Source organism: Trypanosoma brucei, chromosome 8, assembly GCF_000002445.2.
Source record: "Trypanosoma brucei brucei TREU927 chromosome 8, complete sequence".
Taxonomy (NCBI): domain Eukaryota; phylum Euglenozoa; class Kinetoplastea; order Trypanosomatida; family Trypanosomatidae; genus Trypanosoma; species Trypanosoma brucei.
The window spans coordinates 664935-676378 of record NC_007281.1 but is presented as its reverse complement, the minus strand read 5'-3'; the positions used below and the strand labels follow the sequence as shown (position 1 = coordinate 676378).

Genomic DNA, 11444 nt, shown 5'->3' with positions numbered 1-11444 from the left:
GACTGTTGAAACCGTGGGAGCAAAAAAAAAGGATAAATATTACGAACAGAAAGTTATGGGTAAGGTTGAAAGTCCAAGAAGAGACAAAAAAGGAAAGTGTTTTTAAAGATGTGAGTGAGTGAGTAAACAAGCAGACGAGAGTATCATCCTCTTGTACTCCCAACTGTTTCTAGGTACGGGTCGCTTCTGCTTCTCTCTGCAGCCCATGCTTCCACCTGCTGCTGAAGCACCAACAGTTCCCCTCCCCGCCGCCTTCTCTCAACAATACCGATAAAAACAATGACAAACAGTGCCAAGGTTGCAGGGAGAATTAAGTAGGACCACTCCACACCACTGAACTGAAGCGTTATAGCTTCAAATGAGTACATTCTTCCCTTCTTTCCGGCACTGTGAAAGGCATCATTTACCTTCTGGAAACGATTTCGATACTCCCGTGCGTATTGTCTTGGACAAATCACATCTCGTCGGTTCCACCGGTCTCTGGACGATGTGGTGAGAAACCGCTTCACGCTGCGAGTTATGTAAGACGCTTCCCGGAGAGGCAAATTAGCCTTGGAAGCTGTTGGTTCTCTCCTCACTTCCCTTTCTTCTGTAATCACCTGCTTTCCTTTTGCAATCGTGTGTTTGCCTCTACGTGAAGTGCATTCCTTCCACATACACGGGCTGAAACAAGATACCCCCAATCCGTTTATTGTTCTGCTGCATTGCCTCATCGGTTACTACTAAAACCAGGGCAATATCTCACCCAAACACAAAATGCAAGAGGAGAGAAAAAAGGCGGATGGGGCAATGGGGCACCAATATTCGACGAATATATACAATATGCATACAACATATATATATATATATATATGAGCCCTCATCATGCTACAGCCTGCTTACGACCATCCTACAGCTTTTACCCTCCATTCCTTTAAACCACCCGTGTCAACCGAATTAACGAAACGGACTATCCACTCACTGTTGCGTCTCACCGAAACATCCTGTCGTCGTTGGACGACTTTCGCGTGGTGTACGTCATGTATGATGCGCCTAGTAGGATCAGAATGCAGAGTGGCACGGAGGGCCCAAGTTTTGGCTTCCGTTTCGGGCGGAGCCGCTTCTGGCTTAGAGTCAATTTACTCTGGAGCACGGGAGTAGTTGTGGTAGAGTAATGAACGGCAGATGCGAACGATAAACATTTGCCTTGCGACAATGATGTGATGACCCCAGGTATTCGAGTCATTTTTCTTTGCGTAACACGCCAAAGACCACAGTTGCGGCGTCAATGTTTGCTACACCTCACAGGGGGAGAAACAAACCGCAGAATGCAGATTAAGACAACCGATGGTCAAAAGGCGAAACGCGTTAGCAGGCGCTTGCACAATAGCAACAGTGGGGCCCCGTTTAACAGTAGCAAGTTACAGCATAACGCAAAGAAAGATAATACGGTACAGCACATATCCACAAATGTGTGTACATAGTAGGGCAGCCAAACACCTTCATGCGCTTTATTCCGCAGACACCCCCGCTTAATGTCCATATCTCACCATCAGCAAAAATATCAATACAATCGTCGCCATGGCAGTCCACCAAACCGTCCCAAGTTCCACCCGCGGCGTTTGATATGCCCTTACCGCATCAAACTCCCCCAGAGGAGGCGGCGGTGCCACCACTCCACGTATTGATTCTCCATAGCTGTCACTTTGTAACACCGCCATCCGCTGCTGCGCCGCCACGTAATGCTCCGGCAGCTCGTCATTTCGCGGGTCGTCGCGCATGTCTCGCTCGAAGAGTGGCCGGGCCCCGTGAGGGGTTGTGATGGTGGGCCCTTCGTAAAGATGTGAGGGCGGCCGGCCACACATCCGGTCCAACTCGCGCTGCTTCTCCGCGAGTTGTGCGTGGTGTGGAGAAGATGTGAAGTCCTGTACAGTACCGAGTGGTGTGTACGGCCGGCCCCGAGCAAAAGAGCGCCTCCACGTTAAAACTGCACCCTCACAGAAAAGTGTGGACCCACGGCGTCGCATCACTCGGTGCTTCCAACTAGCGTTAATCGTTGCGTTTCTTCCTGCGTCGAGATGCAGCCTCTGTGGCCTTCAGCCCACGGGTGGTGACGGCTGGAAGAACCCACCTAAATAAGAAGGTGAAGTGCAAGGTTAAACGCCACCGCCCTGTCTCCAACTGTATGCAAAGAGTGGATTGAAAACGGTAAAGGAGTGAGAAGCGGGAAGAAATTAGGATCAGTTATAATTGACAACAGCCAAAAACCACGATGCGTAAAAACAGTGCAGAGGGACAACGAAGGAATATGAGGGGAGAGGCAACTCCCCGAGGCATGGGGGGGGGGGGGTCGTTATGGCTCCCACAACACTGCGAATACGAGCCACTCCAACATCAGAAAAGGAAAACAGCCAGAGTGTTTCCATTCGCGCGAAGTCACAACAACACGCATAAGAATACAAGCTAGCAGTTGCTCCTCCTCACACCTTTTCTTCAGCACCACTATTATTGCTCTCGTGTCCATGTCGCTCCGCCTGCTTCCGCGCCCACTCAAGCACAACTTCTCTTTTACGTTCCTCCTGTGTTCCAGAAAGAACAATGAACCACACAGGTACTGCAAAAACCGCCACGATGACCAAAAAACCACTCACCTCGCGACTACTTTGCCAACTGGAGAAATCACACGGGGTTTCAACGGGACGAACGCGGTTGGGGGCATTGCCGAATGGACGCCGTGCACCGTGCCTGTAGATAAGTAACCATGACGCCGTCATCTTACAAGCACATCGCCTCATCTTCGCGGTTGTTAAAACCACACTGATATGTTGCGAATGGGAAGAAGAGAAGGAGAGTCAGGGGAGGAAAACTGAAAAAAAAAGAAAAAAAAAAGAGTTCATTGAAACAATAGAAAGCTGAAGAAGGGACAAGGGGGAAGGAAAGGGGAAATGAAAAACATAAAAGTCAGCTGGAGCGGCAGTTTGTAAAGCCTGCTTCCGTCCTTTTCATCCGTCCGCTAGTGGTGACCAACGCTTTACGCGACAACCGACTTTCTTGCCGTGTGTGTCAAAATATATACATATATATTTTTAAATGTCTCGCTAAGTTTCCTGTAGCAGAAAAAAATTTTAACATCGTTACGTTCACACACATGACCTGCGGCCACGAGAAATATATATATATATATAACAGTAGTGGCGGCGGCAGTTAAAAAAAAAAAATAGGCGGAAACGGCGTGACATTGGAAGATCTGTGCGCTAAAAAGAAAAAAACGGAGGGTGCAGAAGCTAATGCACTGCAGGCCCGGGAGAACGACAGAGGCGCATGCACACGTCAAGGTTAATCTAAAAATAATAATAATAATAATAATCAGGAATACAACAAGTCATGGAAACCATTATAACAATACGTTGAATCATTCGTCTGTTCTACGTGCTACACATAATATAAGAGGAAATATAACAGGTGCGGACTCATCTCCGCACCGAGAGCGCTATCAACAGAAGCCCCATTCGTCTCTGCACACCCTGGTACAGTACAGGCAAACACGTAATGCCACCCAACACAGGAAATATGAACCTAAATATAAGCAATGAGCAAGAAGGAGTAAGAAATATCTGTGGAGGACGAAACGCCGGACACACTGACCAGCAAAGAGTTGGATGGGACTCCTTGGTTCCACACTCATTTGAATCAGGAGTTCAAAGCACACGCATACACAGACAGGTGTAGAGAGAACATTCGGGTGGAAATTAGATGCACATGCCCCACCTTTACGTCCAAAAGGAGTATAAGAAAGGAGAAGTTAATCATGTGCTACCCGCTGCTACGTGAAGCAGCGGCCCCTTCCACAACTGCCATGAAATTTTTCACTTCATTAGTCCCTAGAGAGTTGAGCAGCTCCCTGAACTTCGAAGAGGTGCTCAAGGCAAGGTCACGGGGGGCACCACACTCGGCAACCACGCCATTATCCATGACAATGATCTTATCATACTGCGCCACAGTGTGAAGTCTGTGGGCAATTGTTATAACAGTATGGTTAGCGAAGGCAGTCCTCACGGTGTTCTGGATCTGCTTGTCAAGTGCGTGATCAATATTAGCGGTTGCCTCGTCCATGAGAATGAAGGCACTGTCACGCTTCAGTAGGGCACGGGCAAGGCAAAGAAGCTGACGTTGGCCAACGCTGTAGTTCAAACCTCCCTCCTGCACACGAGCTTCAATACCACCACTCTCCGCAGCCACGTGTCCACGCATTCCCACCAACTCCAGTGCGCGCCACACCTCTTCTGGTGTAGCCTGGCTGAAGGGATCGAGGTTGGATGCCACCGTCCCATCGAACAGCACCGGATCTTGTGGGATCATTGAGAACAGCTGACGCAACTCGCGCAGTCCATACGATGCTATTGGGCGGCCAGAAACAATAATCTCACCACCACACGTATCAATCATCCTCATAAAAGTGAGCAGCAGGGTCGACTTGCCACTCCCAGTGCGGCCAACGATGCCCACCTTCTGCCCAGGGTTCACACGAAAAGAGACTTTGTTCAACACAAGCGGCAACCCGTCACGGTAGCGCAGGTCCACATCACGAAACTCCACCCAGCCTGGTACTACGTTTCTTTCGACTGGACCATTTACTGGCACATGTACCGCAGTCGTCGTGGCACTTGACGCTTTTGGTCTCGGTGTCGTTTCCTCCGCTTTCTTCGCCGCCCGAACGAGCTCGTCTAGTTCAGGCATGTCCTCGTTTTCAATGTTGTCTGTATAGTATAGGATACGCTCAACGCTATTCATATCAGCCTCCATCGAACCGCACATACGCACGAGCCAGTTCAGAGCAGCTGTTGTCATCAGCGCCATTGTAAGACTGAGAGACACGAGGGCAATGTCGTGTGAATCAACACCCAACATCGCTCCAATGACACCAGTAAGAGCGATGACCAGAATAACCACAGTATTCAGAAACTCCACACGCAAGCCAATCCACCGATTTGCTGCATTCTCTAGAAGTGAGGAGGCGTAGACAAGGTCGATGTACGCTAGTGCTTTCTTCATAATCGCAGTCTGACAACCATATGCCGATATCGTGCTAGAGCCGACAAGCGCTTCACCCACTAATGACATTAAGGGCGCCTTTGCGGTGCTTCCAACACGCCGGATTTCCCTGTTGGAAGCACTGTAGAACAAAGTTAGCCTATAGTATACGTAGCAGACTGGGATTAGGGCAACAAGGACGTAGGGTTGTGATCCGATATACACCGCTATCGCCGATATAATCGAAAATGTCACCTGCATCAAAAATATGAACGTCATTGGAAGTGAGTTGTCAAGCCGGTCAATATCACGGCTGAATCGGTTTACAATGCGGCCCAGAGGTGTCGTATCGAAGAATGACATTTTTCCAGTGGAAATAGATCGTAGAAGAAACCTGTGGAGGGTACGTGATCCGTGGCGCATCGAACCAAACGTCGTTGTGTAGCGCAGTGGTACGGAAATAGTCCCAGCGATAACAATGCCCAAGTACACGTACAAATTCGTTGTTTCATCAAGTTTGAACTTATTAGTAGACCACATAGACAACCACAGATTAGCTGCTACGGTAAGTAACTCTGTGAAGAAGTAGGTAAAAATAACCAACAAAGCTTTGCATCCGCCGCCACATGCACCAACATACCTCTTGTATGTTTTCCACGGCACAGACCCAACAGCTTTCTCTTCCATCAGGGTGAGCCGTCCATCCACAGCCTCCGTATTCTTCTTTTCACCACCCTCATTTCCACCATCTTGCGTGGGCTCGTTGCCATTCGAGTGTACCGGCTTGCCATCCAGTATATCACTTTCGTCTACCTCCCTGTCACTTGATCCCTCGTGTTTTCTCTCACAGCCCTCAGCAGCAAGCTTTTTGCATAAAGGTGATCGCATAAAGTCCTTGCTCTCCCCAGCGAATTTCACGGTGCCATCCTCCATGGCAACCACAAAATCAGCGTGTGGTAAGACATGCAACTGATGTGTCGCCAGCACCCGAGTCTTACATGCCAAATGGCCCAGAATCAAATCCCGTACGATTAGTTCGCCCACATGCGCATCGAGTGCGGAAAGAGGATCATCCAGTATATAAAAGTCGCGGTCAGCGTATACTGCGCGAGCAAGACTTACCCGCGCCTTTTGACCGCCGCTCAGGTTGATTCCTTTTTCTCCAATTTCTGTTTCCATCCCGGCAGGGAGCTGCTGCAAATCTGCCTCCAGTTGGCACACACGCACGGCTTTATGCAGTCGTTCTTCGTTTTCCGGAGTAAAAAAAAGGATGTTGTCGCGTAGCGTTGCATTCATGATCCACGGTTGTTGTGGAACGTATGCAAAGCTCTTCGCTGCTAACACACTGCCATGCGTCACCTCAAAGTTACCCAACAGCGTCTCTAGTAGTGTTGACTTACCACTTCCCGTGGCACCAAGCACAACAGTAAGTTTTCCCTTTGGCACCTCAATGCTAATGTCTCTAAGGAGTTTTTTCGGCCTTAGCTGGTAGCGCGCTTCTCCAACCTTTTTATTGACGCCTCGTGGAGTTTCTTCAGGCGACGGTTGTTTCTGGTTACCTCCGGGTCGCCCCGGAGGCTTTTCGTTCCCTGCTTGTGCGGAGCCTTCTCCCTCATCCTCGCTGTCAATCACCTCCAGAGGTGAAAGTGAATGCCGTTTAGGTTGGCATGCTCCACAGCAGCATAGCCGCGCCATTATACGACCACAAAGTGAGGTAACGACGGTGGGAATACGCGGTAGTTTTACTGGAAAGAGCGCTGTTACCTCCGCGTTGTCAAACACGGCAGCGGCTTCGCACCAGCACGGAGGGGCGTTCTTCTGTGTGGCAAGAAGTTCAGTAACGTCACCCACACCCTTCACGGTGTTCTCGCACTCGAGGAAGACAGAAACACGTTTCATTGAAATGACAAACTGCGTGACGGTCCTCAACGTCATGGGGAGCAACAGGAATGGCATGCGTATCACTGAAAGAAGCATCAGTGTTGGGAAAACGACTTCAGGTGTGAGCTTGTTACCGAGAAGATGGTACGTAACAAACACGATGGCGATCGTAAGCGGTGGCATCGCATTGTTAAGGAAGGACGTAAGTGTGTGGCACCGCTGCAGCCGCCTGAGGTACCTCAGCTCCGTGTCCCTTTGCTTCTCAATGGCCGCGATGAAGGAAGGTTCCCATGCCATGAATTTCACAATGCGAATACCAGAAATAAATTCGTTAGTGGCCTTCACGCGAGAGTCGGCAACTTTCATAATTTTCCGCTGTATTTTCATGGCTTGCCGTACGATGTATCCATTTAGGGTCAATGTTAGTGGGAGAACCACAACAGTAACCAGTGCGCTCCACCCAACCAAACTGTACAAGAGAAATGTCGACGCAATGAATATGACGGGTGAGCTCCATAGGTACAAGCATAACTGCACGAACTCGTTGGCACGCTCCACATCAGTAGTCAGCATGTTAAGGATACGCCCTGTGTTCATCTCTGGAAGAGCTAACGCCTTGGGAGATATAACGAAACACTTCTCCAGTATGACAGCCGACAGGGCGCTCCGCCAGCACAGTCCGCCCTTTATGCCCATGTGGTAGAACCAGTGTAACACAACGGATTGCACACAGTGAGCCACGAATAGGCCGAAGGCAAGAAGCATGCCTCTCCCCCACGTGTGTGAAGGGGCATCGAGGTATCGGACGTATTCCTTTAAAATCAACGGAACAGTGAGGGTTAGCAGGTCACCAAGGACTCTGAGAGGAAACTGCCATAGTATGATTCCCCGTTTTGCATTGAAAAGGTTGCGTGCAGCTGATATTCGCCCAGGGAATGCGAGTTGATCCACAACGTTAGCTGAGACCGACCCACAACCGAGCAGCTGCAAATCCTCCGGTTTCTCCATTGTGGAGTTGTTACTTGCTTCCGGAGGAAAAAGCACTTCACCGTGTACCGCGCCGCTAAAGAAAGGTGACACACCATTCTCGTGCTCGGAAAGCCGCTGCAGGGGTGGTGTTTGCCAGGTCACTGCGGCCATTACCTCTTTGTATCGGCCTGACTGAAGTACACCAACCCATCGTAGCGTCCCACGGCTCTGAGAATCTCCTCTCCTCGAAACCCCAGCCCCCACAATGGGATCCCACAGATGGCGGCGGTAGTAGCTTTCGGCCGTTACGGCTGAAAGTTGCCGACCGCATTTATGTGCTCTGTGATCACTTTGAGCTGTGGGAAGGCCCTCCAACGTTAACTCTTCTTTGACGGCCGTGCGGATGTACTTCTTTACCCATGTGTACGTTATCTTCTGAAGCCAATTCGCATTCTCCTCACCCCGAGCAACATACTCAACATCATCACCCCATATTTGCATCAGCCGTTGCTTCAACTCTGCATGTCGAGTATCATACTCATGTATCTTGTATTGTGTGTCGAGGTCGGTGTCTGCGTGATTCTCAGTTGGCTCCCCGCCAGACGTATTGATCGGATAATTGGTCTCAGTGTTATCGTCTAGCTTGATGTCACCCACAGGTGTTTTATTGGGGGTCATATGCACAGGCGGTCGACTTCACAAACTTCCGACGCAATTGCCTAACGAGCAAACAATGATAATCAATGGATGCTTCAATATTTTTTTTTGCTAGTTGATGGGCAAACGGAAAGTAGTCAGGACGCCCCAAAAGAAGTATACGCTTCCTCTTTCTTCCTTTTCCTCAGTTACTTCTTTACTACAGCGAGTTGTGTCTCCAAAAAATCAATAATAATAATAATGATAATACGAGAAATAAAAGAACGAAGAGCATATTAGTTTATACGAGAATCGTATCGTTCCTCCGCCAATGAAATGGAAGAGACCCACGTTGATGACAAGCAAACAAAAACGTTGGCGCGCCATGCGACGGGGATGCGAAACAACAACAACAGCTGGGGAGTGCTGCATCGGCATGTGAGTCCAAAGAGAGTGCACCCCGCAACTATCCATAGACTGATATACGAGAGGGGAAACTGCACACAAATGCAGGACGTATTGCTCTCACTCCCCTCACCGCCTCAAAGTGGGGTCAGCATCATTACAAGTACTGTTTAGCGCAGGTGAACAGAATTTGCCTTTCGTAAGGTATCTCCAGTTTAGCGAACAGAAGAAATTGGTGATGCACATCTGGGGTATTAAGGTGGTCCGACGACGGGAAAACACTGCCTATCAGAGGAGAAGTAGCTTATTGCCGCCACTACCGGAACCTACACGAGTTGTTTTTCGAGTCTCTGCATGACACACAACCACTCGTGCGGCGTGCGGCGTACGCACACGCACTTAACGTTTCTCCAATTTCACAGTAGGCTTCGTTTCCACCGTACGGGCCAATGATAAGTTGCAAGTGATACCCCTTTTTCTGTACATCGATAAGAGCCTCTAATATGTAACGCATTCCTTCTTTAAAGCAAAAGTGAAAGAATGTTGGTCACGGGGGAACGTAGCTGTGGGTCGCCCACTGCAAGCGCCTCTGCGTCCTATCTTCAATATCCCTTCACACCCATTTCACCATTTCATTACCACTCACATTTCTATGTTTCCACCTCGACGTCCTCGACCTCCTCATCCCCACTTACATCTTCGTCCTCGTCCTCGTCCCCGCTCTCCGCTTGATCATCCACAAACCGAGATGCTCGCAAAGCCCCACGTTCGGATCGGAGCCGCTTCAACTCACGTTCCTTTTCGTAAGAGCCATCGAGCTTCTTCAGCACCTTTCCGTAGTGACGTAACAGTGATGCTACTGCTTCAATGGCTGCCTCGTCATTTGCTGACTCTTGCAGAGCCTTTCGAACTTTAAGGCGAAACTTTTCACCAGACTCTTCAGCACCTGCAGCACAAAGTTTCAATATCATCTGCAGCACTTGTAGCTCCTGCTCTGGCGTCACATTACATGTCATTTACGTGCAAATACCAGCTCTGCCGTTTCTCGGTCGTTTACTCGGTTTATTTGAGACTAAACACACACGGAGGTCGGCACTTTAGGAAGTGCAACTAGGTGTCGTTTCACGCCGTCCCGCGCGCCTTCACCGCGTTTCTCTTGATTCCTTTGAGGAAGATGCTGTCCTACTGAGCTAGCACTTGCAATCAAAGAGTCGAACAAAATAATAGAGGAGAATTACCTCGAACAGAAAAGGTCTCAGCGCTTAACTTATCTCCTCTCTTCCTCACACATCAGTTATCATATTGAGCTACCCGCCGTGCAGACATCAGCAACGAGAGTACACTGAAGACAACCAATACGGCAGCCGCAACCAAGTGCATATCTCTCCATAACAACCATTATCCCACTGAGATCACGTTCGGCCAAAGAAATGCAAGACTTCACGACCGATGACAGTGGAACATTACCACTGGCAACATGCACGAGCAACTCTCTCCCTCTCCGCTTCTTAACATTTACCAGCATCACCACCACCACCTCGCTAGAAAGCAACTGTGCTTCCAATGTCCCTCTGAGGCGTCATTAGTGCTCTCACCGCAACAACATTCGCTGTTAGGCGAAGAGTGAAGGACTCTCCACGCTGCCCCTGCTTCCTTCACCTGTGCTTAGAACGCGTTGTGACGCACGTAATGTAAAGCTGCCACACACCTCCGTTCCTGCGCGGTGTCGCCTTCACATCGCGCCTCCTTGCATTCTTGCTCAAATATGGTAACCGCTTGCCGCACATCTCCGCTCCACAAAAGAGCCCAGCCAACAAACACGCGGGACTTTCGCTCCGTCACAGCGTCATTAAGCTCCGCGGCGGTTTCACGAAGAAGCAAAGCGCACCGCAGCGCTTTATCCACGCGACGAAGTGATGCCCATCCACCACCAATTGTCTGGAGCAACGCTAATTTAAAGCGTGAGGCGCATTGGCGCGCCTGCTCATAATGCGCACGAAACGCCCAGGTCAAACACATGTCCAAAAATACGCGACCACGCGACGAGGGTAACGCAACAAAACATGGCAAGACTGTGGAAGAAGTGCCCACGCAGAAAAGACACAGCTCCGCTTTACCACCACTACAGTTAATTGTGTATGCTTGCAACTCGCCAACGCCTGCGCGCGCCAACATGCGCGGCACCTCCGTTTCACCTAACACAAATGTTGCCTGTGCGGCTAGAGAATGGTACACGTAGTCGTTGATGTTGCTGCATATCGCCTCAGCTTCGTTACCCCTCATTCTGACATGCTTGCGCACCTCCTCAAGTACGGCAATGGCACTGCACGAGTCTTGTAAGAGCACAATCGCACCACAAGCCATGATGTGCGGCCTCAGCAACAAAAAAAAAAATGGGGTACAAACGGGATAAGGGGCAAACGTGAGATTCGCAAACGGGGAGAGGTTAAAGTTAAATACCAGGAATTTTCTCAAATTACTCACGATCCAAATCTGAAAAAAAGACTTCACAGCTACATATACGCATCTTGTGGCGAGATTAC

At 49.6% G+C, this 11444-nt stretch overlaps 6 protein-coding genes across 6 annotated transcripts, besides 3 other annotated features; all 6 read right to left on the bottom strand.

The window, feature by feature from the left end:
- Window positions 1-11444: part of a sequence feature (sequence corresponds to BAC RPCI93-26N11) that runs on past both edges of the window.
- Window positions 144-713, bottom strand: Tb927.8.2190 (hypothetical protein, conserved; the record flags this gene model as incomplete). The annotated part of the gene is made up of 1 exon (XM_841959.1): window positions 144-713. One exon carries the CDS (start codon window positions 711-713, stop codon window positions 144-146), a length of 570 nt encoding a protein of 189 aa, XP_847052.1.
- Window positions 812-853: a microsatellite.
- Window positions 1512-2006, bottom strand: Tb927.8.2180 (hypothetical protein, conserved; the record flags this gene model as incomplete). The annotated part of the gene is made up of 1 exon (XM_841958.1): window positions 1512-2006. One exon carries the CDS (start codon window positions 2004-2006, stop codon window positions 1512-1514), a length of 495 nt encoding a protein of 164 aa, XP_847051.1.
- Window positions 2460-2774, bottom strand: Tb927.8.2170 (hypothetical protein, conserved; the record flags this gene model as incomplete). Its single annotated transcript, XM_841957.1, has 1 exon — window positions 2460-2774. The coding sequence occupies one exon, from the start codon at window positions 2772-2774 to the stop codon at window positions 2460-2462; it is 315 nt and encodes a 104-aa protein (XP_847050.1).
- Window positions 3322-3346: a microsatellite.
- On the bottom strand, window positions 3793-8538 carry Tb927.8.2160 (multidrug resistance protein A; the record flags this gene model as incomplete). The annotated part of the gene is made up of 1 exon (XM_841956.1): window positions 3793-8538. One exon carries the CDS (start codon window positions 8536-8538, stop codon window positions 3793-3795), a length of 4746 nt encoding a protein of 1581 aa, XP_847049.1.
- Tb927.8.2150 (hypothetical protein, conserved) lies at window positions 9552-9917 on the bottom strand (the record flags this gene model as incomplete). Its single annotated transcript, XM_841955.1, has 1 exon — window positions 9552-9917. One exon carries the CDS (start codon window positions 9915-9917, stop codon window positions 9552-9554), a length of 366 nt encoding a protein of 121 aa, XP_847048.1.
- Window positions 10567-11265, bottom strand: Tb927.8.2140 (hypothetical protein, conserved; the record flags this gene model as incomplete). The annotated part of the gene is made up of 1 exon (XM_841954.1): window positions 10567-11265. One exon carries the CDS (start codon window positions 11263-11265, stop codon window positions 10567-10569), a length of 699 nt encoding a protein of 232 aa, XP_847047.1.